This window comes from Stereum hirsutum (assembly GCF_000264905.1).
Source record: "Stereum hirsutum FP-91666 SS1 unplaced genomic scaffold STEHIscaffold_12, whole genome shotgun sequence".
In the NCBI taxonomy this organism is placed as follows: Eukaryota; Fungi; Basidiomycota; class Agaricomycetes; order Russulales; family Stereaceae; genus Stereum; species Stereum hirsutum.
Window position 1 is genome coordinate 1,508,010 of NW_006763142.1, and position 26,246 is coordinate 1,534,255.

The 26,246-nt window shown below is 51.9% G+C and overlaps 5 protein-coding genes across 5 annotated transcripts; 3 read left to right on the forward strand and 2 right to left on the reverse strand.

Moving 5' to 3' along the window:
- Positions 1–1,009: 1,009 nt before the first annotated feature.
- STEHIDRAFT_62622 (NAD-P-binding protein) lies at positions 1,010–1,952 on the forward strand (the record flags this gene model as incomplete). The annotated part of the gene is made up of 5 exons (XM_007306759.1): positions 1,010–1,051; positions 1,120–1,266; positions 1,330–1,436; positions 1,504–1,757; positions 1,834–1,952. The coding sequence occupies 5 exons, from the start codon at positions 1,010–1,012 to the stop codon at positions 1,950–1,952; spliced, it is 669 nt and encodes a 222-aa protein (XP_007306821.1).
- An 814-nt stretch (positions 1,953–2,766) lies between these two features.
- Positions 2,767–5,374, forward strand: STEHIDRAFT_83102 (cytochrome P450). Its single transcript, XM_007306787.1, has 12 exons — positions 2,767–2,825; positions 2,889–3,228; positions 3,297–3,374; positions 3,441–3,699; positions 3,753–3,854; positions 3,918–4,074; positions 4,133–4,211; positions 4,303–4,450; positions 4,522–4,614; positions 4,693–4,736; positions 4,807–4,929; positions 5,014–5,374. Exons 1-12 carry the CDS (start codon positions 2,790–2,792, stop codon positions 5,268–5,270), a joined length of 1,716 nt encoding a protein of 571 aa, XP_007306849.1. The 5' UTR covers positions 2,767–2,789; the 3' UTR covers positions 5,271–5,374.
- Positions 5,375–7,845: 2,471 nt separating this feature from the next.
- STEHIDRAFT_170495 (uncharacterized protein) lies at positions 7,846–11,248 on the reverse strand (the record flags this gene model as incomplete). The annotated part of the gene is made up of 5 exons (XM_007307120.1): positions 10,502–11,248; positions 8,959–10,443; positions 8,461–8,902; positions 7,972–8,423; positions 7,846–7,902 (listed from the first exon to the last, which is right to left on the reverse strand). The coding sequence occupies exons 1-5, from the start codon at positions 11,036–11,038 to the stop codon at positions 7,846–7,848; spliced, it is 2,973 nt and encodes a 990-aa protein (XP_007307182.1). The 5' UTR covers positions 11,039–11,248.
- A 2,359-nt stretch (positions 11,249–13,607) lies between these two features.
- Positions 13,608–15,358, reverse strand: STEHIDRAFT_133138 (aldo/keto reductase; the record flags this gene model as incomplete). Its single annotated transcript, XM_007307121.1, has 11 exons — positions 13,608–13,764; positions 13,827–13,960; positions 14,014–14,054; positions 14,116–14,171; positions 14,229–14,274; positions 14,358–14,424; positions 14,496–14,706; positions 14,861–14,978; positions 15,053–15,150; positions 15,210–15,229; positions 15,296–15,358. The coding sequence occupies 11 exons, from the start codon at positions 15,356–15,358 to the stop codon at positions 13,608–13,610; spliced, it is 1,011 nt and encodes a 336-aa protein (XP_007307183.1).
- A 2,100-nt stretch (positions 15,359–17,458) lies between these two features.
- On the forward strand, positions 17,459–26,067 carry pks1 (polyketide synthase). The gene is made up of 11 exons (XM_007307122.1): positions 17,459–17,476; positions 18,353–19,382; positions 19,443–20,081; positions 20,140–20,470; positions 20,528–20,712; positions 20,773–22,001; positions 22,059–23,271; positions 23,329–24,825; positions 24,884–25,292; positions 25,351–25,790; positions 25,869–26,067. Exons 2-11 carry the CDS (start codon positions 18,720–18,722, stop codon positions 25,923–25,925), a joined length of 6,663 nt encoding a protein of 2,220 aa, XP_007307184.1. The 5' UTR covers positions 17,459–17,476; positions 18,353–18,719; the 3' UTR covers positions 25,926–26,067.
- Positions 26,068–26,246: the final 179 nt, after the last annotated feature.

A 26,246-nucleotide genomic window follows, 5' to 3' on the forward strand; every position in this document is an offset into this window, starting at 1 on the left:
TCTCTGTCTCTCGCTTCGCATAAATTCTCTCTCCTGGGGAGTGCGAAGCTTCTTCACTGCTGAAGACGGGCTTACTTAGATCTTCTCATCCTCATACTTTATCTTCGCCTTTCGTAATATACGGACGACCCATCTGAGCTTCGATTATCCATTCCGTCGACCATCCCACATTTTTCCTCCTCTACACCATCCCACTACTCATCTTACTTGTCTTCGTACATTTCGTCACTTATTTGGCTGGTTGGTGATGTTGCTCTCGCTTTCGTGTTGTGCAGCATCATCTCGGGACGTTCGCATCTCCTCTGCACATTTGCCCATCTGCACATCCTATCTGCACATCTTCCCATTTTCGACACAACGCACGTATCTACACACACATCTGCATATTTACTTACTCCAATACATGACCGTTGTAATACATGAATTCCAGGTCAATGGTTGCAAGAGAAACCTACTCGAGTCGAGGTACTACTTGAAATTCTACTCCTTTGGTTGGAAGACACTAGGTCTGGAGTACTGGTTAGGTGTTTCAAACTTTGTAGATGGTGAGGAATGACACACACCTCCAGATAGAACTCTTGCAGATACAGCTGCACGAAAGTGGGACGTCGGACGATGAGTGGAATGGGCCACGGGTGGCACCATCTGATGACGTCATTCGCGTGACCCCTCCCTCCGAACTGAGATTCAACCGGAGTCCTTTGCTCTTTTCTTTCCCTCTTCCATCATCATCATCGAATTTCTGCTCACTAAGTCAGACTCATCAATAGCTATCGTCTGAGACAGAAATGGTCGCTGGCTGGGCTTAGGCTGGATATCTTCTCGGTCTTTCGGGGCCCGAACTCCAATCTCTTCAAAACCTCCGAGTGAGCGTTTCGCATCACGCCCTACGACCCAGACAGAACTAGGATGTTTCCAAATCCATATATAACATTCGACATTCTTGAAACAAAATCACAATTGTCCGATCCCCTCCACTTACTCTGCCGAGCTTGGAACTACTGTCCTCATGCCTTCTTATGTCGTCGCTGGTGCTTCTCGCGGTCTGGGGGTACGTTCACCTTAAATTGCTGTCGAGTCGATTACTGTACTTATGATTTCAACTCAACTCTTTCCTAGCTGGAATTTGTTATCCAACTTCTCCGCAGGGATCATACCGTAATTGCGCTCGTACGCGACCCTTCGTCCGCAACCGGGCTCCAAGCTATCGACAACCCCAGGCTGCACATTTTGAAGGCAGACATCACGGATGCTGCATCAGTAAAGGTACATAACGTCTCCATTCGTGCATTGCTTCTAGAAATCTCATATCACGGGATAAAATCACAGGCAGCCGCAGAAGAGACCGCAAAAATCACCGGAGGATCGCTGGACGTTCTGATCCACAACGCTGTATATCGCGATCCTGCACGCACTTTCCATAACATAGTGCAATTGTGAGTTTTATCTTTCTGACTGCTTCTTTTTCTCACTCGTTCTTTTGGCTTCTATCTGTGTGCTTAGTCCCGACACTACCACCCTCCTCGAGAACTTCAACGGAAACTGGACCACCAACGTCATCGGCCCCATCATCACCACGGACGCCTTCCTCTCTCTCCTCCGGCAGAGTAACCTACCCTGCGGAGAAGGGAAGAAGATTGTATTCATCTCTTCGGGGTTGGCGGATGTGGGGTTCAATAGGGAGACGGGCTATGGGGGACATGTAGCGTATAGTGTGAGTAAGAGTGCGCTGGAGATGGTTTGTGTGAAGTACGCGCGTATGTCGTTTATCCTTCTCGATTACTCTTATGACCTGGTTTGATATCATCGTTGACGTTTCATGACAATTTTCAGTAGCCTTGAAGGACGAGAAATTCGTCGTTTTGAGCGTATCTCCAGGTCTTGTGAATACAGCTACTGCTCCTCGTAAGTTTGCCCCATTCACGGGCCAGTCTCTCCCCGCTATCAAATAGTTTTCTGAACATATACTCCAGCTCCCAGTAGCGTTCTCCCGAAGGTTATGGAAATGAAAGACGCCTTTACTCGAGCATATCCATCTTGGGATGGGAAACAGATGCAGCCGAAGGAGTCAGTGGAGATGGTGCTGAAGGTCGTGGACGATGCGGGAGTAGAGAAGAGTGGGCAGTTCGTAAGCCATTTTGTGCGTGCTTATTCTCCTTCTCCCTGTCGTAAAATGCATTGGTGCTGATAGTGGTAACTGACACTTATCGATAGGGTACGAAACAGTGGCTTTAAGTTTGAGTAGTGGCCGACTTTGCGCCACGGCGCTTTGGTCATCGCCGGGTTTCGCCCGAGTTCCCATGCTCTGCTCATCTTCTATACCTCTTCTACACCCGAATCATTAATATGAATCCTCCTCGTGGACATACTACAGACGACTTCTGTACGGTTATTGACTGACATCTTGCGCTTTAGCCCGGTCATTGCGCATATCTGAGTCTGGAATACCTCAGCCCTCCATCGTTGCATTCATGCGATAGCTCGGTGCTGGTACTTTATTGCCCCTGTGAACAGAGTATTCGAGAGCGGAGCTAGCGGAGGTGAACGTCTGTCACAGAGACGTACTGCCGCGTGCGTTACATTGATCGATGCGAATAGTAAACATGCGCCTACAGGAGGCGCCAGTATGAAGTTTGCCTGCAGTGTTAACTTTACGACTCTTGGTGATCAGCAGGCAATGACAGCATCCTGCATGCCAGAGTATAAGTATAAAAGAGCGAGAGAGGTGCCGTCATCCTCTTTGCCTCTCTCTTCCCACACACTCGCGCTAAAGACCTCAGCTGTCAGAGATGAACGACTACGGCTTGATTATCGCGTGCGCTGTCGTACGTCCCCTTCTATCTCTCTCTAAATATCTAAACTAGCACTGAAATGTTATACCGGGTCAGCTTACTCATGTCGCCTTCAATCGCTTCGAGCCCCGCCGAGCCTCTTTGGTCATTCTTCATCTTACTGGGGCTCCTGTTTGCCTCATGCTTCTCGGCATCTCCGACTTGACGCCGTCTAGACTATGTCTTTCCGCCTTGTACACGCAGTCTTTGTTCCTCCTTTCGCTTGTCATATCTGTTTCCGTCTACCGTCTCTCTCCTTTTCATCCTCTCGCAACGTATCCAGGACCCGTCCTCTTCAAGCTGACGAGGCTGGCCGCGTTGTGGGTATGCGTTGGTGGCAAGCAACATTTGTATTATCATGAGTTGCACAAGAAATATGGTCCCTATATGCGGACAGGTGCGTTTCTTCTGGTCATTGAGTCCGCGATCGAAGATAGCGCAACTCATTCCGTATTCATGAACCAGGGCCAAACCACATACACATCTCCGACGGTGCTGCTATACCTGCCGTCCTCGCCTCGAGGGACTTCGTCAAAGGAGGCCGTAAGACATTTTCCTTCCTGTATCGAGCTGACTTCGATTCCAGTTTGAGCTCATAATTGTACGTAGGTTATACATCCTTAATCCCACCGAACTCCCCACCTCCGAGTCTTCTCGCTCTATCCGATCCTTCCGAACACTCTCAACGAAGAAGAATATGGGACAAGGCCTTGAACGCTGCTGCGATCCGGCGGTACCAGGAGAGTTTGGACAGAAGGGTGAACGGCCTCGTTGATCAGCTTGGCCGTAGGATGAAGAGGTTAGGGTATGATGGAACTGGTCACGAACAAGGAAATCTGGACTTGGCGAAATGGTTGAGCTTCTTCTCGTGAGTAGTTTCGATGTTGTCCAGAAGTTTGGTCTGCTCATTGGGTTCAACAGGTTTGACTTCATGGGTGATCTGGCGTACGGAGGTGCTTTCGATCTTATGAAGCAAGGAAGAGATCCGCACGATTTCATGGAGATAGCAGCTAAAGGTGTTCAGTACGTCTATTCTCTGCTGTCTTGTGCACCCATCTTCTTCAGTGTGCCTGACTATATTACCAGAGTCGCAGAAATAATGGGTACAATACCGTGGATCGGATCGTTCTATCGTCTACTCCCGGCATCTTCTACGATTCGCCGGCTACGCAAGTTTGCCACGGACACTGTCTTGAAGAGGAAAGAGCAGGGCGCAAAGATCCGTGATCTGTTCTCGTATCTCGTACGCTATCCGCATATTCTCTTCGGAGCAGTGCGTTTTCTCATCGCTTCTTGTGCAGATGGACGAAGAAGGAGAGACGGGTAGACCTCTGCCAGATTATACGTTGGTCTCAGAGGCAAGCTTCGCTATGGTCGCAGGTCAGCCGAGTATCCTCTCGTGTCCTCATCTCGCCTCGCGTCATGATCTTAATCTCATCTCATAAACCTTCTAACCCTTCGTGAATGAAAGGCTCTGACACGACCTCAACGGCGCTATCCAATGTCTTCTACTACCTCCTCCGAAACCCATCGTCCTACAAGCTCCTCCAAGCAGAAATAGACAAAGCGGACCTCGAGGCACTCGATCTGGCGGTCCTGCCCTACCTGAACGCAGTCATGTATATACACTCGTCGACCATGTCCATTCTGCGATGTACTTACTATCCCTCTGCTATTTTTTTGTTTGCAGAAACGAGACCCTGAGACTGCAGCCCGTCGTACCGAACGGTGTCCAACGCGTGTTAGCGCCTGGGTGCAAGGGGAAGATAATCGCTGACCAGAAGTAAGTGCCATGCATGGAGCTTAAATCCATGGAAGAAAGACGTGCTGATAATTTAACGACAATTATATGTCAATGAAGCTGGATCCCGCCGTCGACGACGGTGCAGGTCTCGACTTATAGCGGTACGCCACCTTTATGGATTGTGAAGTGCACGGTGCACGACACCAGATACTAATATGACTGCTACCTCAGTCAACCGTGATGAACGTAACTTCTCTCCCGAACCTGATGCGTTCATCCCCGAGCGCTGGCTCGCTGGTTCATCGGATACGAAGTGGCACACCAACAGAGAAGCATTCATCCCCTTTTCTTACGGTTCGTTCGTGTTCCTATTCTTAGTCTTCTTATACATACCAGCATCTTGACACTCCTCTAAAACCGCCCATGAATAATGAATAGGACCCACCAACTGTGCCGGCAAGCAACTCGCACTCACCGAGATGCGCACGGTCGTCGTCGCGCTCTTGACGGAATTCGACTTCGATTTCGCAGCGGTGAAGGGTGAGTGTTCCGCAGAGGTCACAGACGAGAGAAAGAAGGAAGTGTGGGATGGAACGAGAGGGTATGAGAACGATTTGACAGACTCCTACGTCATGATGAAAGGAAACCTCTGGGTGAAGGTGCGGAGGAGGGCAGTGGGACCACATGCAGCTTGAACGGAGGATTCTCTGCTATAAAATCTATTATGCCTAGACTTCGCACGTTACATGTTGACTGATCATTTCCAGTGGTTTCGCTTTGGATACGCCTTGCAAGGGGCAGCATATATAGATTTGGAATGTGGAGTCGAACAATGGGAGTGCCCGAATCGGCACCGGCACTGTCATCGATAAGTGGACACTGGACACTGATGGCACAACGTACACGGGTCAGTGCCGCTCCGCTCCGATCGACGATTGATCGATGAAGTGCCGTCTGAGGTCTCCTTAGCTTTGGCCTCCGCATGATATATAAAGGCTCCCGTACGTCGCCCCTCCTTCTCTTTCAACCATCTCGCTCCCTTGACTCTTCTCCCCCGTCACACCACCACTTCTTCTAATAGTCCATCGCGAATCGCGATCACCTCCAGCCCTCAGTTCTACCCAATATGCCGGCGCCCAAAATATTCAACTCCACGTTCGGCGATCCCGCATGCTACAGCTGCCGCAAGCTTCCAGAGGACGGAACTCAACATAAGATGTGCTCCGGGTGTCATGATGTCAAGTATTGCAGTATTGAGTGTCAATCGAAGCACTGGAAGCAGGATCATAAGTATGTTCTTATTTAATCCCCCTCACTCAGTCCCTACCCTGATCAGCATGTTCTGACGCACGAACCCTTTCCCAAATTTTGTTTTTGTTTGTAGGAAACACTGTGCGAGGCTCCGAAAACTGTATGAGGCTGAGCAAAGGTCACTGACGGACCCAATCGCCGAACAAGGCCGATATCCGCACATCAAAGAATTCATCGACGCTTATGCCGAGACTTGCGTCTCCTGCGTAGAACTGGCGATCCTAGCCGACATCATCTCTCGCTCTCGGCCTCTCTCCGCTGCTGGCAGTGACTGTTCAACAAATGCGGTCTCCGACTCTGACTTGAGCTCGTACAATGCCTTCAAGCATATCGTCTACTTTGAACTCGTCCCTCAGGCTCCCCAGGTTGACTCCGGTCCAGAGAATATGGCAGGTAATACGCGCACGACACTAGGCATCAAACGCGCAATCTACACGACCTACGATATCTTCCTGAATCCCGAAAACGCAGCAGTCTTCGATCCGCGCGTCCAACGCGTCGTCGCGCTCTCCCGCCAAAGCTCGCTCGACATGTCGATGCACTCCCAACTGGAAGAGTTCCGGCCAGACGCGCAAAATGTGGGCGTGATATATATCTTGTTCCATACGCCTGATCCGGACGGGAGACCGGGCATGGACTGCTATTTGGTATATTCGAGGCTGTTGTATGCTGACGACCTTATGCAGCGGAGGGACAGACTTGTCGCGGAGGGCGTCGAGCTCGCGGGGCTGGCTAGGACATGGAAGGAAGACCTGGATGCCTATGTGCGTGCGGGGCTGTCGGTGAAGTTCGCTACGACGAGGAAGGACGGGAAGAGAGATGTGTCGTATAGGAAGATGGTCAAAGACATGGGCGGGAAGACATGGGTGGACATGCCTATGGAGGAAAATCGTGCCTTCGTGAAGGGGCTTGATGCTACGAGAGCAGATTTTCTTCCTATCAGTCCGCTGGACTGAACTTGAAGAGTATCTGACATGGCGCGGACCTTATGAATTTGTCTGTTGTGGCATCTTTCCCCTTCTCATACGTTTGACCGGCCTCCATTATATAACACTACTGATCCGTAACCTCATATGCACTGTGAAATTGATTCTAGACGGTGCTGCAATGAGAGTTTGGGGATGAGCTCGAACGAGAGCGATACTGGGGCTGGTCTCAAGCCACCCCCATACTATACCATGTACGCCTGCTCTGTACAACGCTGGAACGTTTCGAATATTTTCGTTATGTATGGGATGATGAACTGTGCGTGATCATTACAGGATTGTCTGACAGATTTTTGTGTGTGTGGGTGTGTGGTAGATAAGTAGATGCGAGTACAACGTATGGCGTGAGTGAATGATGACGGGGTTTCCTGACGAAACCGTAGGGCTCGTAAGGAAGAAGAAAAAAAGAAGAAAAAAAGAAAAGCGAAGACCGAACGAAACGAGATGTCGGAACAATCAAATGGTCTCAAGCCGCCCCCCTCGTCTGGCGTTCAAGTGGCGTTGTGGCGTTGCAACCCCCTTTGAGTGTCCGGGATCCCGATGCAGTCGTGGGCGTTTTTACCGTTTCTATGTACATGCGATTATCGATCGTTCTCATCCAGTATGTATCATTGCACGGCCCTAGGTGCGCGCTGATTGTTGTTGATCGGAAGTTTGCCATGTCCGTGTCAGGAGCGTACAGGTCTCGCCTCGTATTCCAGTATGCTTAATTCACAAGGGCTTTAGCTAAGTTAGACGTATAGAGGACATTGTTTTCTCAAATTGACCCAATGTATTGCACATCGTTCACAGTACTTATGTACTTCCAATAACTCTAGATGAAGACATATTATTGCAAATGACACAGAAGACAGTCCGTACGGTACGAGGTGATGAAAAGGATAAAAAATCGCCAATGCAAATGATCATAAGTAGTCCCAATACGACCAAACAGGACACCAGGTCTAATATATTCTAAATCCAAGGCACCCATCTATAGCGAGTCTAGGTACTCGCAAGCATCTCCTAGTTGCTTCGATAACGCGTTGATCTACGAGGAAATGTAAACGCATGAGAATGAACGCTCGACATGCAAAGACCTCGGATGAAGATTACTCACATTCTGCGACTTGAAAGGCTGGAAGTGGTTACCCGGAATATCGAACGTCTTCACCGGTGCCCCGACCAACATACTCCACCCCTCCGTGACCTTACTCAGATCACTCCTATCCGCAAGCCAAACCGGCACGTCGGGTACGCCCTCCGGATTGAACCCATCGGTGCATCGCAGGAGAGTGATGGGCGGGAAGGGACCTTCCCCTGGACCCGGACGAGGGTGATAATGGCCCAGCATGCGCGAATTCTCGACGAACTGGTTCTTCACGTATTGATGCAGGCCTCCCTTCGAGGGCCCGCCCTCAAGATTGACGACGGAAGCGATGAGCTTTTGCGAGAGCGGGACGTGGTTGATGGGCGTTGGAGAGTCGATGAGGACCACACCGGCGATTTCGAAACCGATGCGCATAAGCTGCTGAGCCGCCTCGAAAGCAACGACACCGCCGAATGACCACCCTAAATGGTTTAATATAATATGTTTAATACAACGGACCGTGAAAAAAATAAGAGGAATACTCGCCTCCAAGAATGACGGGCCCGGAGGGAGCTGTGCTTTTGACGTAGCCAGCATATTCCGCCGCCATATCCTCGACATTATCCCAGGGATTCTTACCGAATAAGTACGGGTTATGAATCCCCCAGACGTCACGGTCGAGCGGGAGGAGCCGCCGAATGTAGTGAACGAGCCCGCTGCCGTCGTGGATGAGGAACAAAGGCGATCTTCCGGAGTTCGCGGATCGTTGGCTTGAGACGGGAACGGTGTCCAGGCCCATACTTTTCTGGAGTGCTCGTAGATTTGCGTCCATAGCGATGGAAGACGGGGATTTGGTATTGGTGGAAGCTTGTTTGTTACTGGAATATTCGGAAACAAGGGTTTCAACGGCGTCGACTGTACGACAAGTCGCGAACACATCTGTCGGGAGAGTGATTGAACGCTGAAAGAGAGATCTTCGTCAGGAAGAAGCCATTGAGATCTGGTGATTAGGCGTACCTTCTCAAGTTCCGATCGTAGCTCGAGAGAGCTCAGAGAATCGAAGCCGAGGCTCTCCAACTCGTGTTTGTCTTCGATATCGTCGACAGAAATACCAAGGACCTGAGCGATGATAGGCTTCACAAAACCACTCTCTGCTAGGGTACCGTCGCTCTCTGGGGTCTCGGTCGTGTTGGGTGTCGAGCGACCGTCGGCGACAGTACTGTCGGACGTAGAGCTATGGTCCGCCCAATCGCCGAGAGAGACTTTCACTTCTTCGGCCAAAGACGCAATCGTGTCGCAACGGGCAAGCGCAGCGGGATCGAAAATTGTCTTTGGATAGGTGGCGGTCAGTTGATGGAAGATTTCGATGGACATGAGAGAGTCAACGCCATACGATTCGAGCGTTGCGCTAGCGACCATACTCTGGGGATCGATTCCACACGTCTCGCAGACAATTCGAATGATTCGCGCTTGCACATCGTGTGCAGGTGGCGTAGAAGGTCTGCTCTCGGATTTCGAGCGAAGGGGAATGGATGTGGATTTGGCGATTATTGATGGGTCGGGCAAGCAGGCGCGCACCTCGGCTGCAATCTGAGAGATGGTGACGCAGTTGGCAAGAGAAGTACGGTCGAGCGAAGCCGTGGTAAATGTGGATTGAAGTTTGGAGAATATCTCGATGGACATGAGGGAATCGACACCGTACGTCGCCAGGTCGGTGAGAGAATCCAAGCCGGTGACCTGACACGTCTCACCAACGATGCGCGTTACCTCGCCGAGGGTATCGATAGAAGGTTGGGAGGGAACCACGGAGGAGGTAATTTGAGGGGCTGACATAGAGCGCGTAAGATGAACGGCCGCCTTCGGAGCTGCTGCTTGGACAAGGTGACCTCCCGCCATAGCCAGCGCGCGAGTGAGACGATCGAGACGGAGCTTTCGGAAATGCATGCCCTTCAATTGGGCCACAATCCTCCTCGGCTCCACAACCTCCACTGCTGTCGCGTCTGCCACCATTACTCCTTCAGATTCCATCCAAGCGTTCCTGATGAATATCCCGTAGATAGCGTCGTTGTTGATGAGGCTCGGGACGGCTTTGATGGAGTCGACTTGACTGCAGATGTAAGCGTCATTTGGTCCGCCCTGCATGTTGGCGACGAATCCGGCGACGTGAAGCATGGTGTCCATGAAAATGGGGTGAACGACAAAGCCTCCGCGGTGACGATTCTTCGGCAGCGAGACGAGGGCGTAGCCGTCCATTCCGTCCGCGTCGACAACGAGAGTCTTGATGGTGTGGTACTCTTTGGAGTACGTCACGACGCGGGGGAATATAATCTCGTAAGCCGTCCGGGTGTTGAAAATTTGGACTTGCTCGCCCCTTCCGGATACGACGGTCGAGATCTGCCGCAAAAGTGAAGGAGCTGCACGCTGGAACTTGAAGATTGTTTTCTCGACTGGGGTGAGCTTGAATTCTCCAGTGCAGTGGGTCATCGAGGCGCCCTGCCCAGCCTAGCGAAACATACATCGTTAATAAGTGGTGATTATCAGAGCGATTGCGAAAACAAACATGAGAGCTGATCTCGAATGAGCCCTTTGCGCCCTTGTCAAGAACAATGGTGGTTCTCACTACGCGCTCTTCTCCCTCCAGGTGAACCAACGGCGTCGCATAATCTATACCGCGGAGAGCGACGTACGCCTTGGGGGACTGATCATGAAGATGAGAGCTAGAGGCTTCGGCACCAGCAAGGGCTAGCTCGTGATAGATAGAAGCTGGACAAAGCGAGTGGCCACAGACGCTATGGCCGATTATAAATGAGGAGAGCTGAGCGATGGGTGTGTCGAAGATGGCAACACGTCCGTTAACGTCCGATGGGAATTGAACCCAGGAGTGAAGCATTGAGAAACGATCGACGAGATGGGTGGCCGTTCCGATTTTGGCGATTGGTGGCGAGGTCGGGTGAGCGGAGAGTAAAATGGATCCAGCAGAAGGACCGGTGACGTCCAGCGTGCCTTCCTGAAATTCTGCTGAATTCGTTGACGATGGTCCACGTTCACAGAACAGCACTGTGTTGACTGGCCGAGAGCTTTCCACAGTGTAAGACATCGTCGATGAAGCGACAGTCTATGGTTTGTAAAGGAAAGGAGAGACCTATGTGGCGCGGAAGGAAAAGGAAAATGCAGATGAGATATTCGATGCGGTTTTATACAATCATACAATGCCTTGTTAAGCAGTCCTCTTGTCGTATTCCCGGCGTGCAACGGCGCTCGGTAAACTCCCAGAGTCCACTTGTCCGTGGGTCCCATTTCATTAGGCACAGGATTAGAAGGAAACACTGCCAACATCATCGAGATGACAATCCCTGAGGACTGAGGCACGCAACACGTCTTGTCATGCCCTGTGCTTACAGTTGTATCGGAGGTCAGAAAGACAGCGAAATGATTCTGATCGACTTCAATAATATCAATGACCGCTATCGGTCCCACTCGAACACCGAGAGGTCGCATTGAAGTGCGAATACAGGGGCCGCGGCTCACAAAAGAGCACTCGACCTGAGCACGACGCACGGCCCCGAATCGAGAATGAACACAAAATAGGTATACGCCTTCGACGCGTCTGTCAATCTTTCCTGGTCAATTCCATTGGGAAAATACGTATGGTTCATCGATTCACACTTACCAAGGGAGATGCCTTTGTGGCTCAAGTTTCAACAGCATCCACGAGGATGCTACACTGGCAGAGATGGCTGTGAAAAACGCGGGCGCTGAGGTCCAGGCAGCGGCCTGATGCGGCTCTGAACATGCGTTATGGCAGTGAGGTCTAGTACTGGTGAGGTTTGCCCGTTCAACAGCGCTCAGATATGCGTAGGTTATTCGGGAGCATGAGGGTAAACGAACAGCAGACATCCAGATATCGATTTGACGACGTGGGCGCGTCGCTGCTGTGCGGTGTCCGGGGTCTCCAGTGGCGCACGCAGTTCCCCATGGAGTGTCGGCCACTTCCTCAACCAAAGCGGTCCATCAAGCGGTTGAAGGCAAGCACTCACACAATCCGTCGATTGTTGAAGTTCCCCGACGTTGGTCCGATAAAAACGCACGGTATTATCGTCACTCGGAGGATCGTTGTACTGACCGGTACATTGACAGTAGGTTATCACAAAGCCATCAGATTTTTTTATCACCTAAGCACATACTCATGCCGGCCATTGCTTTCAGCTCGGGATCGAAATGAATTCCAAGTCAAAAGCTGGCACTAAGCAGGTTTGTGAGTAAGATTTGCATTGAGTGTGATTTGATCTGGTAATAGTCGTCTTGAGGTTGCAAGTTTCCGCCCAGTAAGTCCATAAATCAAGCCTAGCCGGACTATCAGTACCATTGGCAGGCTTCTGCACGGTGATGGCGGTCATATAGAGAATAAAACATGTCGCTGTACTGTCGCCGAAACTCGTCACCAGAATTGATAATGATGCAAGAGCTACCCGATACCCAGGATTGTATGCAGACCTGTATGGAACGCTGCTCGCAGATCCATTTGATGGATAAACCCTGTTTCAATTCGCGCTCAATTGCAGTAAACGAAAGGTTTTGCTGTGCACCCCAGGAGCCGGTGTAGCAGGCCGGTTTCATTCCCCGGTTCTCTACAGTGTACGGCTAGCGCAAGCTCGTACCAAATTCCTTCAGGGCACGACGGGTTCTCGAAGGATGCAGACCCTTCCCCATCCCCATCCCTCTCGCCAAGCACATCTCTTACTTGACATGCAAGGGTTTAAACCCTTTCAAACTCATCATGTCTGATTTTTCTTCTACTCATTCTAGATGGTTCAATTTTGTCTTGCGATGAGGACATCGAGGATACGAAGAGACGCTCTAAAAGGAGCCCGAGAAGGGGTGATTTGAGCAACCATAATATGTGTTCCAGAAGAATGGGGACGACTTTAATCACAGCATACTGAAGATAACAGCAGTATCACCGTGATCCACGGGGCGTTCTGATCTGTGCATGAGCAGATTTACCGTGGAGATGATATGATCCTGCTTTTACGGTGTGACCTATTAGTTACAGTCCTCTAAGGGAAATGGGTTTGTGGCCTGGATTGTAGCGTGCATGAAAACTGCCTTGGGCATACTGGTATCTGCGTCTTCTCTGCCCATGAAGTCGAGCGAATTTTAGACATCGGCATTGTGGCTTTGAAGGGGCGTCGTGGTCGGTACCGAAGGATGAGCTACCATCCGCGAGTATCAGTCCTCCGATGCGTCTCTGGAGTGCTCTGGAAGCGGGAGCAGGAATGAGTCTTGTCCTCATCGGATATTAAACACCATCCCCGCTGAGCCATCTGCGAGAGGAAGAGAACCCATACGTGTTTTGAGAAACGATCAATAACAGTCACATAATATTGTTTCCCCATTTTGTCTGCGTACGTTCCCCGTCGTCACAAATATTATCCGCGCCAATTTTGGACGATACTTCGTTATCCGTGGCACGTACAGGGACGTTCTCTTGCGTCTTTCCAAACTCGTTCTGTAGAGAACCATGAATGTAATTGATATTTGATAGAGAAACGAGGGTCGTGGATTTTCCGCAGACAAGTCCCATCCTCTCCTACGAAAACGGCACATTACAACGACTACATAGAGAACCACTGAAGACGTCCATACCTGCCGTGCATACAATACACTCAGCCCCAGAGGTACTGCTCGGTATCGGGAACACCCTCAATGTATCGGGACCCTCGAATACTATGTTTCTCAAACAGAGCGTCTATCTCCTTAAGATCTTCATCTGCGAGGACGACTTCTCCTGCAGCAAGGTTCTCCAACGTACGCGACTGCTTCCTATTGATATTCCCCATTCAGATGAAGTGGAAGAAATTTGTTGACGGAGGAGAATTGCTTACGAGGAGCCAGGGATAGGGATGATGTGAGATCCGAGCGAGTGAACCCAAGCGATGGCCAGCTGGGCGGGGGTAACACCCTTCCTAGCGGCTATGGCCTTCAAGTCTTCGACGAGGGCGAGGTTCTCCTTGATGTTCTGCGAGACAGTGAGTATGGGTGGATGCCGGCTACGATACGAGCATAGGTTACCTCTTCGGTGAAGCGGCCCAAGAAAGTGCGAAGGTCCCCCTCTATGTGTAGATAGATGTGAGTAGGATAGCATGACACGAGCCCAAAAGAAATTGTACTAGCCCTGGAGGTCGGAAAGCTTTGTGATCTGTCCCGTCAAGAATCCTCTTCCGAGAGGTCTAGAGATAAAATTTTCTCAAGACGTTCAGATGTTTGCTGCATGGAGTGTTACTCACGAGTAAGCAAGCACGTTAATATCGAGCTCCTTGCAAGCGGCAATTACTGGAGATCAAAGGCAAAAAACAGACAAAAAAACGAGTCGTGAGCGGCTTCCTTAGTGTAGCTTGTACAATCTAACCGCTTACCTCTCTTCGTCTCTTCCTCGTAAGACCAAAGGCTAACCTCAATTTCGACGGTCAATATCGGAGATACCTACGAAAAGTAATTATGCACAGGTGTCGGTGGTCATAAAATAGTGGAGTGTTGAGTGGTGAAGCTCTCACTGCTGATGCACGCCTGACGGAGGCGGCGCTGCACTCAGATATTCCGATATGGTCGAACTTCCCCTCGTCACGAAGAATCAACAAGCTCTTGATAGTCTCCTCGACGGTCCATTTCGACTGATCAAAGCGAGCACACTCGAAGACGTCTATTCTCTTCTTGCCACGGAGCTTGGCGTTACACTCATCAACGCTCCTGCGAAGGTTTTGAGGTCTAATGGATGTTGTGAAGTTCAAGCCCAATTCAGAAACGAGCATTGGTCAGGCCACGTACGTCAAATCTACTTTTCCGATTTCTGTAGCGCTGCCTCCGCCCTTGAGAAGTGTTAGCATCAGATTCTAGTCATACGAGCAAGGATTGACGGTACTGAAAAGCACGCACTTTCACAACAAGGAACGCTTTGTCGACATAGGTGGGATACTTCTCGAAGAATCTGGAGAGCAATTCAAGGTTCGCAGTCGGCGGGTTGTATCCGTAGAACTCGGCTGTATACCGCAATCAGGGTATCAGCCGCAAAGACGCATGTAGAAAGAGCACGATAATGAAGGCGTGTACTGACCGCTATTGAGAACCATCTTGACACCAGCGGGCAGACGATCTATGCCAGCCTTGATAGCCTCAAAGCATTGCTCGTCTGGGACTGGAGTGGGCGTCCATCTAAAAACAGAAAGGTCAGACTTTCCTTCTGGTGATAAATCATGGAAAGATCGACGAACGTCATCATCATCAAACCATGCTGGATTTTGGGAGGGTGTATTAGGTTAATCGCGCCTCACGAAGGGAAGCGTGCGAGGAGACGTACACCTGTCTTGCAGACGGTGATATCTGAAGCAGCTCCGCCGAGCTTGATGAGAGTGAGTGTCATGGCGTTCCGAAGTATGTTAGAAGGTCCTGGGAGGAGTTGTACTTGGAGAGGGGAAGTGAGAAGTGATCGATTGGTATAAATCGAGGTGGAAATTGGATGGGATACTCTGTTCGACCGAAGAGTTCGTTGCGATAGGGTGTGCGGCAGCCACAAGACCGCCTGCTGTTATTCCTATCTTATGTAGTGTCTCGTCAGCATCATCGCGTTAGTGATCAAAACCTCGCGTCAGCATGTCTCCTCGGCACTTGGAAACGAGCAGAGCCTCCATAATAACCTGTCACAAACCATCTGCCTTTCGCGCATGTAGAAATATGATGGACCCCAAGTGAACCCGACATCATCCAAAGTGCAATCAGACGAATTGCGTTGCAGGCTATTGCGCGGCGCATCTATGGTGACAACAACCGTTTCTCGATTCTCCTTGGAGTTGTGTTCTCGGCGGGTTTACTCAAAATGATCTAAGCCTCTAACCTTGATCGTCGCAAAGCAATCTGGCGCTCGACGGGCGTCCGAGCTGAATAAAGGTACAAGTAACAACTTTTCGAGAATTCTGCTAGAATTTTATTGGTCTACATGCCGGACGTCTCTTACCGTCGTTTCATGACGAGCCCTTTCTGAAGAAATCGATCACTACCACTGTACCCATAGTGGGAACCACCTTGCAGCTTGGCGGGGGGCTAAAGGGTTTTGGTTTTGGAGGCGCGCAAACAGGATACAAGAAACGTCTGATCCGTCGAATGATATGCTGCAGAGCGAGACGAGATTGACGTAGATGTGGACAGATGGTGGCTTGGGGCTCGAGGAGTACACAGAATCAGTGATTAGAACGGGAAAAAAACCTGTCGGTCCTCGATCATCAGATGGTGAAGCTCTTTACACTGTCGCCGCCACAGAGAGTCTGATCATATGGCTTTGGGAAGCGAGAAGACGTATGTGGCTCTATCATCCGGTCGAACAACGAGAAGAAATGGTGCCAAAAAGTGCAGCAATGTAAGAGGACTGAGGAACTTGGGGGTCTGATAAGTAACTCAGGGAGGTATTGAACAAGTCGGGATGAACAGACGGACCAAACTCGGCATGTTCAGGCTTAAACACCCCCGGCTTTGAGTCGGAATGAAAGGGTACGAATAGGGAAGGAAGCGTCTATGAGACGATCGTCCTCTATCACGCCCGTTGATCATGGCTCCTAACATAGAGACGGTTATGACGGCATATACACATCATACGAAACCCAACATTCAATCGTTCATTGTAAAGCAGCTGGAATCGGACGTACCACATATTGCAATTCGAAAGAATATTCCCGGCGCACAGATCCTCACCTCACGTTCATGTCAAACTCTCTTGATTACGCAAACCTCTCTATCACCGGAGGAACGGTATAATGATGGGCAGGAGGACTCCCTGTGACTTGCATAGTTGGTGCGAATGAGTAAGTCCCGGGCAACGATGACATGCTTGAACGGTACCAGCGAGGATGTTTAAGTTACAATAGCCGGCGTCACAGCGAGTGTTACATAGGTCAATTGGAAGTATACTAAGAAAAGCGGTCATAGGCATTTCTTTATGAGTGCAAGGGACAGCAGGAGCATGGACGAAGGAACGAGAAGGGAAGACATTGACGACCTGAAAGTTGAAAATACACACCGGGAGGGGCGGGCCGCGCATCCTTACCTAAGTCAGAGCTAGCAGAAGCGGCGGATATCAAGCGGATATCCAACTTCTCGATTCGTTTGCGATGTGTACCACGACCTCTCCGACTACAATCGGCCATCGAACGGTCGGTCATTCTAAAGCAATGTACAACTCGCGATACCGCTTTGTCGAGATCATTTCGGATGGCACTGGTTGAAACGGCTATCGCGCTCGGGGGGAGCGTTTTAGTGCGTAAAGTTATTCCTTTTTCGTGTTCAAGCAAGAAGTAAAATTCCAAAGGTGTGTACCGCAACTCATTTCCAGTCTCCCCAACCATCATTTCCAACAATTACTCTGCTTTTCGTCCACAAATCCGCGCTCAAAAGCAGTACATGGGCGCTGACTCGGTCACGTGGCGTTTGGCTAGCAGGCTGCAGCGGCGGTAAAATTTACGGGCGTGTTGGCCGGGGGTTCGCTTTGTGGGTGAGTGGGAACAATCCTTCCGATTCTGTCCGTGAAAGACCATGAACGTTGTTTCAAAATTCTCAAAGCTCTCGAAGCTCTTTCCGGGACCGAGTGGTATGTTCGCACTCCACTTCGTACGCCGAACCATGGTACGCCACACACTTTGGTTACCTGGCGCCGCAGGCGTACAATCCCTGCTGCTGTCTCATGGGGTTATCGTCACGCCGCAAATCATCCAGGAGATAGCTGAGGATAGCTGTAGCGGTCAATCGGTAACGCCGTACGAGAACTGCCCTGGATGGCCTTTCGGTACCATGCACGCATTGACACTGCGTGTGAGATAAAGCATGTCCTTGTCCTACTGGTACCGCCTTACCCTATTTCCCTGGGCTCAGTAATATCCAAGTTTGAGTTACCAATGCAGGTATACCCTGACCGTTTATTGATCCATGTTTCAGCCACATCCCAATGTGTGCCGCCAATCATGTGGTTGCAGACTTGATCATCTCAGCTCGATTTGATTCTGCTGAATCAACAAGGGTAGAACTGCTGACGACGGATCAGTGTTGAGAGGACGCCATGGCGTTCAGTGGTGGTGGAAGAAGAGAAGAGCTCAACTGGGGAGACAATCACTGAGTCGAGCGCTGATCGTCGGTCGGTACCGCGTGAGAAGCTGTTGTAATGTTCAGTTACATTCGCGATGGATGAAGCGTCGTAAGGAGCGACCGTAAATGCGACAAATCCATCTTACCCTTGGTTCCTTGGGTAGGACGAACTGCTCTGTCATCTTCCGCCAAGCCTCCATTGCCAGTTTGATATGCTTCAGCGGTCTGCATTCAACGTTCGCACGCACTTACTGATATTTCCTTTTGTCATCATCTCCTTTCTCCACAGACGCATTTTGGCCACCCCGTCCCGAACGAAGAGAATGCGCCCAGATGGCCGAGGGACTACCTCATTGGGTACCACCGGTGAGGCCGAAATTCGGTGCTAGACTCTCGAGACGCCTGCACGTAGCACGCCTCAAGCTGCATAGCGCCTGAGTGCCGGCTGTGGCACCGAGCTCAGGCCCCCTCTCTCCATAAGCTTAGGGCCAACAGATGTACAGGATCTTCGCGCCATCAGTTCAGGTTTTTTGATTGAAGAAATGACCATAAGAGAGAACTCAATAGTCAGGACTGTGTCACTTATAAAGCCTCGTAGACTGCCTCTCTTTTATTACAGGCGTCACGCTACTCTCTCCCTCCGGTAAACATCAAAGATGACCTCCGCTTCTCAGATCAACGTTGTTCTATTCGGCGGTCAAGGGACTTTGGCAGCCAATCTCCCAGAGATCCGTCAGCGCGCGGTCGACGACGCGACCACATCCTCTGGCTCAACCTTACTTTCTGCCTGCCACAAGGCTTTTCACTCCGAGCTTTCCAGTTTGAACCCAGCCACCGCGACGAGCGTAGATTTAGACGCACTAGACTTCCCCACCCCCCAGTCACTTATCACCCTTCCTACCCACCATCGCTATTTATCCAACCCTGTCGTCAGCGGCACTACCCTCCTCCTCCTGCACACACTTCGTTATCTGGCCTTTGTCGAGGCGTCTGCTTCTGCGCAGTCGTCATCCTCCTCTTCGTTCGCCGCTCTCCTGGACACGAATGTGACCCATGGGGTAGGCGTCTTAGGATTTTCGTCCGGAATACTCCCAGCAGCGGTCGTCGCCACCTCATCCGACACCTTGCAATATATCAACAACGCTGTCCAGGCCTTCCGAGTAGCCTTCTGGATCGGTGTCCACACCCAACTTTATAAGACATCTGAAGGTTTCTACGGTTCAGCAATCGACGGAGACTCGCCACCCCCGTGGAGCATCGTCTTCCTCGGCCTCGGGAAGCAAGCGGCTGTAGAGGCCATCTTTCGTTTCTCTCTCTCGGTGAGTGAACTACTCGACATCTCCATGAACGATATTTCTGACATTTTCGACTTATAACAGCAACCGTCCAACGCACCTAAGCTCTTTGTGACCTCAGAGACTGCCGAAGACTGCGTCACGATATCGGGCCGCCCTGATGTTCTCTCTGCCTTCGCGCAATCCGGACTCCACAGCGGCACCGTCCAGAAGACTCTCGTCGACACACTCTATCATTCTCCAGCTCATCTCGGGGGCGCTCGTGAGCGCGTTCTTTCTGACCTCGCTGACCGGGGCGTCCAGTTCCCATCATTCTCCGACATCAAAATCCCTCTCCGTTCGACGTACACCGGCGAGTTGATACGAAACGATGGCGTCGGCGCTAGTTCGCTTCTCGAAGCGCTTGTCGACATGATCCTTACGCAGCCTATCAACTGGACCAAAGTCGCTGCCGCCACTCTCGCAGCTCTTCCCGAAAACGAGCCCGTTCGCATCCTCGGTATCGGTCCTGGAACGGGCATCATGCGCTCCCTCGAACGCACTTTCGGAAAACGTCTTACTTCGTCCTTGGATGTATCGGCGGTCAAGTCAGCCGCCACCGAGAAACCCCATCCTACGCAAGAACCCATCGCTATCGTCGGAATGGCTGTGAATATGCCAGGTGCTCCCGATGTCTCCATGCTTTGGGAGGTGCTGGAGAAGGGACTTAACACGATCTCCGAGGTGAGATATCTCTTGACTATCGGTGTGGAGAGTGATTACTGATGTTCTCTTCTTTTAGATTCCGGAGAACCGCTTCAAGGTTTCCGACTACGCTCCTGACTCTTCCAAGAACTCCAAACGCTCTATGGCTGCCCACACCGGCAACTTCATCGACGAACCCGACGCCTTTGACAACAGGTTCTTCAACATCTCGCCCCGTGAAGCGCGTAGCATTGATCCTCAGCAGCGCGTTCTTCTTCACACCGCCTACGAGGCTTTGGAGGACTCCGGATACGTTCCTAATTCCAGCCTGACGAACTCGCCTGAAACCTTTGGCTGTTACATCGGCGTCTCTACCGAGGACTATGTCCACAACCTCGAAAACGACATTGACGTGTATTATAGCACAGGTATGCGAATGTTGCTCTTCGAAGATCTGTTCACAGTAGCTGATCAGTGCTATTCAGGGACTTTGCGCGCATTCTTAAGCGGTCGAATTTCCTACGCGTTGAAGCTTTCCGGTCCTTCCATCGTGATTGACACCGCGTGCTCGTCTTCCCTGGTCGCTATATACCAGGCTTGCCGTGCACTTGGGAACCATGACTGCAACGGAGCACTCGCTGGCGGTGTGAATATCATGACGAGTCCCGATGTGAGTCCCTTCGCGATACCGTATACAGAGGCTGTAACTGACTCATTTCTAATATGTTAGATGTTCCTCGGACTGGATAGGGGACATTTCCTTAGTCCGACGGGCCAGTGCCAGTCTTTCGACTCATCCGCGGACGGATACTCGCGCTCCGAAGGTGCCGGCGTTTTCGTCCTCAAGCGTCTCGCCGACGCTGTCGCAGAGGGTGACCACATCTACGGCGTCATCCGTGGCGTAGAGGTCAATCAGAGTGGCCTCGCTCGCTCCATCACCCATCCCCACTCCGCCACCCAAGTCTCGCTCTTCAAGCAGCTTCTTTCTCGCACCGGGATCGACCCGAACCGTGTCAGCGTCATCGAAGCCCATGGGACTGGTACGCAGGCTGGGGATCCGAACGAGCTCCAGAGCATCCGGAGCGTCTTCGCCGTCAACCGCTCTCCCAGTAACCCACTCCATGTTACGTCGCTGAAAGCTAACATTGGTCACTTGGAGGCTGCCTCTGGCGCTGCTGGCCTGGCCAAACTGCTCCTCATGCTTCAGCATCGCACCATCCCGCGCCAGATTTCGCTTCGAAATTTGAACCCTAAGATCGAGCCCCTCGCCTCCGATAACACCATCATCGACACAGTCGCGACATCTTGGACTGTCGCTGAGACTGGTTCTGACCGTATGGCGCTTCTCAATAATTTCGGCGCTGCGGGCTCGAATGCCGCACTCATACTTTCGGAGTTCGTTCCAACCATAGTCGCCCCGACAGCACGCCCGGAGTTACCTTTCGTGTTCGGTCTGTCTGCAAAGACTGAGGACGCGCTCCATTCTCTGAAGTCTCGATACTTGGAGTGGCTCTCGAACCCTAGCACCAAGGAGCTCTCCTTCGCCGACATTGCGTATACCAGCACCGCCCGTCGCCAGCTTTTCCCTCGTCGTTTGGCTGTTTCGGCCTCTTCCCATGCCGAGCTCGAACAAAAGCTACGCAGCGCATCGAGCCAGGAGGTCGTAGGCAGTCCAGGGAAGGTGGCCTTCGTCTTCTCGGGACAGGGTGGCCAGTATATTGGCATGGGAGCGGCGCTCTACGAGACTTCTTCGATCTTCCGCCACGCCATAGACGAATGTCACTCATTCCTCTCCGCCACCGGCTTCCCCGGAGTTCTCCAGATCATAATCTCGCAGGGTCAGCTTACGACGTTGGAGGAGTTCGAGGCGTATCAGGCTGCCGTGTTCTCCTTGGAGTATGCTCTAGCACAGCTGTGGATTTCGTGGGGGGTCGTTCCGGATGTCGTTGTAGGCCACAGGTATGTTTCGTATTTGCTTTTTATCCTTGGTTCTTTACTGACGTCCGTTCATTTCAGTTTGGGAGAATATGCCGCCCAAGTCGTCGCGGGAGTGCTCAGCTTGAAAGGCGCCTTGACCATCGTCGCGACTCGGGCCAGACTTATGGTCCAGAACTGCGCGTTGGAGGCCACCGGCATGATTGCGATCAACATGGGCCCGGAGAAGGTCGCTTCTCTCTTGGGATCATCCCCTTCGTTCTCCTCTGCCACTATTTCTTGTTTCAACAGTGCTACCGACTGCGTCGTTTCAGGTCCCATCGAGCAACTCAAGGCGCTCAAGGCACACATCGATTCAGACGTCAAATGCAAGAACGTTCTCCTCTCCGTACCCTTCGGCTACCACAGCTCCGCGATGCAACCTATACTCGACGACCTTACTCTCGCTGCTTCGCGTGTCACCATCCGCCCTCCTACCATCCCCGTCATCTCCAACGTCGTAGGCCGAGTAGTTTCGGTCGGTGACAGTTCGGTGTTTACTCCAGAGTATTATGCCCGCCACTGCGCAGAGCCTGTTCTCTTTGAGAAAGGCATCAGCGATCTGGCCACGGCGGGCTTTGCGCACATCGCGGCGTGGATCGAAGTAGGACCCCATCCGACGACGCTTCCCATGCTCAAATCTCATCCTTCCCTCGTTGATGCGCCCTTGCTACTTCCCTCGATTAGGAAAAAGCAGGACGTCTGGACGACTCTCTCTTCGTCGCTCGCAAACCTGTACACTACGGCAGTCCAGGTCGAGTGGCGGCAGGTATTCTCCCACGTTCCTACCACTTGCATCTCGCTTCCTGGCTATCCTTTCTCGAAGGGCAAGTTTTGGGTTCAGTACGAAGACAAGACTTCTTCAGCGGTCACCGTACCACGCGCCGCCGTCGCACCCACAGCTCCCCTCGTTAATGGGTTTTCAATGCTCCATTCCTGGGCGCAATTCCCGTCCGAGAACAACGGTCGCGTCGCTGTCTTTGGGACTCCCATTTCGCAGCTCGCTGGCTATATCGTGGGACACAAAGTTGGCGGCCACGCCCTTTGCCCTGCCTCTGTTTACCATGAGCTGGCCCTCGCTGGTGTCGAGTCGGCGAAGGAACATCTCCAAGCCCGTTTCCCGGATAGTTATATCGCGCTTCGTGCAGTCGATTATGCCAAGCCGTTGGTTTACGTGGAGGGTGAGGAGCGTGTGGTGAAGACGACTGTCACTCTGGAGAAGGATGGAAAGGGTGTGTTCAGCGTTAGCTCTGAGGTCAGTCCATAGTTACATTAATCATGTCCGCCAAGCTGACGCTACTCACTCCTGCAGGTCAACGGTGGCTCTGTGACCATTCACTGCTCAGGAAAATTCAAGTTTACCCCGGTTACGGAGACAACGATCAAGTTCCAGCGTAGCTCTCCTTCTCTTCTGCGCCAAATTTCGGCCATCACATCAGGCAAGGATGAGCAGTCGCAGACGTTCACCGCTCGCACGGCCTACGAGGTCATCTTCCCACGCGTCGTGACGTACTCGAAGGAGTACCACTCTATGAAGACTCTCACTGTCAGCAGCGATGGCATGGATGGCTATTCCCTTACCACTGTTCCCAACGACAACCGCCCTCGCAATTTCGTCATTCATCCCGTATTCATGGACACCATGCTTCACGTTGCCGGTTTTGTCGCCAACCTACAAGGAGAATCGAACGACGCCTACATCTGCACCAAGGTCGAATCCGTCAAGGCCGTCCCGGGCCTGATCAATCCCGACGCCGTCTACGGTGTTTTCATCAGTAACGCATGGGTGCAGTCGGAGGGAGTTATGATGGCGGATGCGACGGCGATAGAGGTTGAGGAGCCGAAGAGGATCGTGGCGCAGTTGAAGGGTATGCACTTCCGCAAGGTGCGCCTCGATCGCCTCAAGCGCGGTCTTGGGATGTCGGGGAGTCATGCAGCGTCGAAATCCACTTCGAACCCCAGTGCCGCCCCTGCGCGCGTGGACACTGTCGCTCCTGCCCCTACGCGACCCTCCACCCCACCTCCCTCAGTCGCAATCGACATTCCCGGGGATGTGACGCGGATCGTAGGCGAGACGTGCCAGGTTTCGAACTTGGATCCTAACGCTGACCTGGCCTCGTACGGAGTCGATTCTCTTATGTCGATCGAGATCTTCCATAAGCTGAAGAGTACGTTCGCCACCGCCACGCTCGACCGCGACGTTCTTTCTAGCTGCCAATCCGTCGCCCAGATCGTTGCGGCGGTGCGCGACAGTCTTCCCACTCCTACTGTTACTCCCCACGTCACGAAACCGAAGCCCGTCTCGCTTCCGAGTCAGCCACAAAGCGCACCCGAGAGAAAGCCAGCAGCCGATGCGCTCGCGCAGGTTACTCTGATCGTGGCCGAAACATGCGGTATCGATCCCGCGACAATAGATGCTGGTGCACACCTCGAGACATTCGGTGTCGACTCTCTGATGTCCATCGAGATCTTCCACAAGTTGAAAGGCGCCTTCCCGGGGGTTCCACTCGACGCTACTACTCTTGCTGATTGCAATACCATTGCGGCTATAGTCGATGAGGTGAACGCCGCGTCGGGCATCCCACTTAGCCCGCCTGCCGCTTTCGTCGTCGATTCGGACGCGCATGATGCCTCGGTTTCTGACTCGGGGATCGGAAGTTCCACCAGTGAGCATGAGGCTGGCGTGAAGTCTGTTGTTGCTCAGGTCCTCGGTGTTCCCTATGAAGACATTGCGGACGAGCACGACCTCGAGCTCTTAGGTATGGACTCTTTGAGAGCCCTTGAGGTACGATCCCAGCTCGAGAAGAAGGTGCGTTTTTCGTTACATTTTCCCGAGCACTATCTCATCTTACCTTCGTACCCCACAGTACTCCATTACTCTTCCGATGGATCGCTTCTCAACCTGTCGCACGGTGACCGCGATCGAATCGCTCGTCTCGTCGTACACCAACAAGAAACCTGATTCCGACCAGGTATCTCGCAAGGTCGCGCTCGATCCCAAACTACAAGCCCTCGCGGAGACGATGGGTCTCACCAACGCCGCCACTCCTATTCAGCACAGCACGATCCCCGACAGAGCGTCATTGTTCGTTATCCACGACGGAGGAGGACGTATCGACTACACCAAACGTCTCCTGCCCCTTGATCGCGATGTTTGGGGCATCAACAACCCTTATTTCTTCCAACCCGATACTTGGGAATCCTTGGAGGAGATGGCGGCCGAGTACGTGGGTTATATTTTGCGTGCGGCACCATCCAAACCCGTTGTTCTCGCCGGTGAGTGTCTTGGTTCATCTCAACTTCTAAAATAGACTAACTGACAAGTCACATCTAGGTTGGTGTGTCGGCGGTGTCATCGCATTCGATATCGCTCGGCGGCTCATGCGTGAGGGAGTCACCGTCACCGGTGTTATCCTCCTCGACAGCCCACCTCCCAACAACCACGTCCCTATCACCGAAGACCAGTTCAACTGGGTCACCAAACGGAGGGGTGCACCCATAACAGGAGACATGATCGGCTTCGTCAGGAAGCAATTCGTCGCGAGTGCTCGCATGCTCAGTCGGTACTGTGAGGGTTTCGATCCCAACGGACCAGTCCCGCGTCTCGTATATCTTCGCGCCGCCGAAGGCTTGCAGATCCCTGGCGCGCACCCCTTCATCACTGATCGCAGTGATCCAGAGAAGATCGTTGAAGGCTGGCGGTCGTTGGTTGGTGAGCGTCTGAAGATCTGCGAGATGCCAGGGGACCACTTCCAGACATTCGATACCGAGAACGTGAGTGTTTTTTTATATCTACGTATTCTCCGCGAAGCCGTCCTGACCTTTTTCTGCTTCGTGCTTCCCATTGATTAGATTAAAACGGTATCCAAGCTGATGGCCGAGGGGTGTGCATATTTGGAGTCGTTGTAGTTTCATTCTTGTCACTGTTCGGTCTCGGACTATTTTTACGGATTCATAGAGGCGGCTGCTCTGCTGGCTATACTTGGGATGAATAGGAGAGTGTGTTTTCTTATGACATGTGGTACGGGTAATAGTTTCGTCTTTGTTTTTCTGCAATACATCATCTACATGACTTTCCTGGGTGACTACTCTTTCTCGCCCGCCGCGCCTGGTCGTCCGACATCCCGCCGTTATCTCTTCCTCTCCTTCCGATAGAAAATCTCTCCCGCAACCCCGTCCCAAAAAAACTGATCGATTCGTCCGTGCCATTCAATCCACTCGATTTTGACC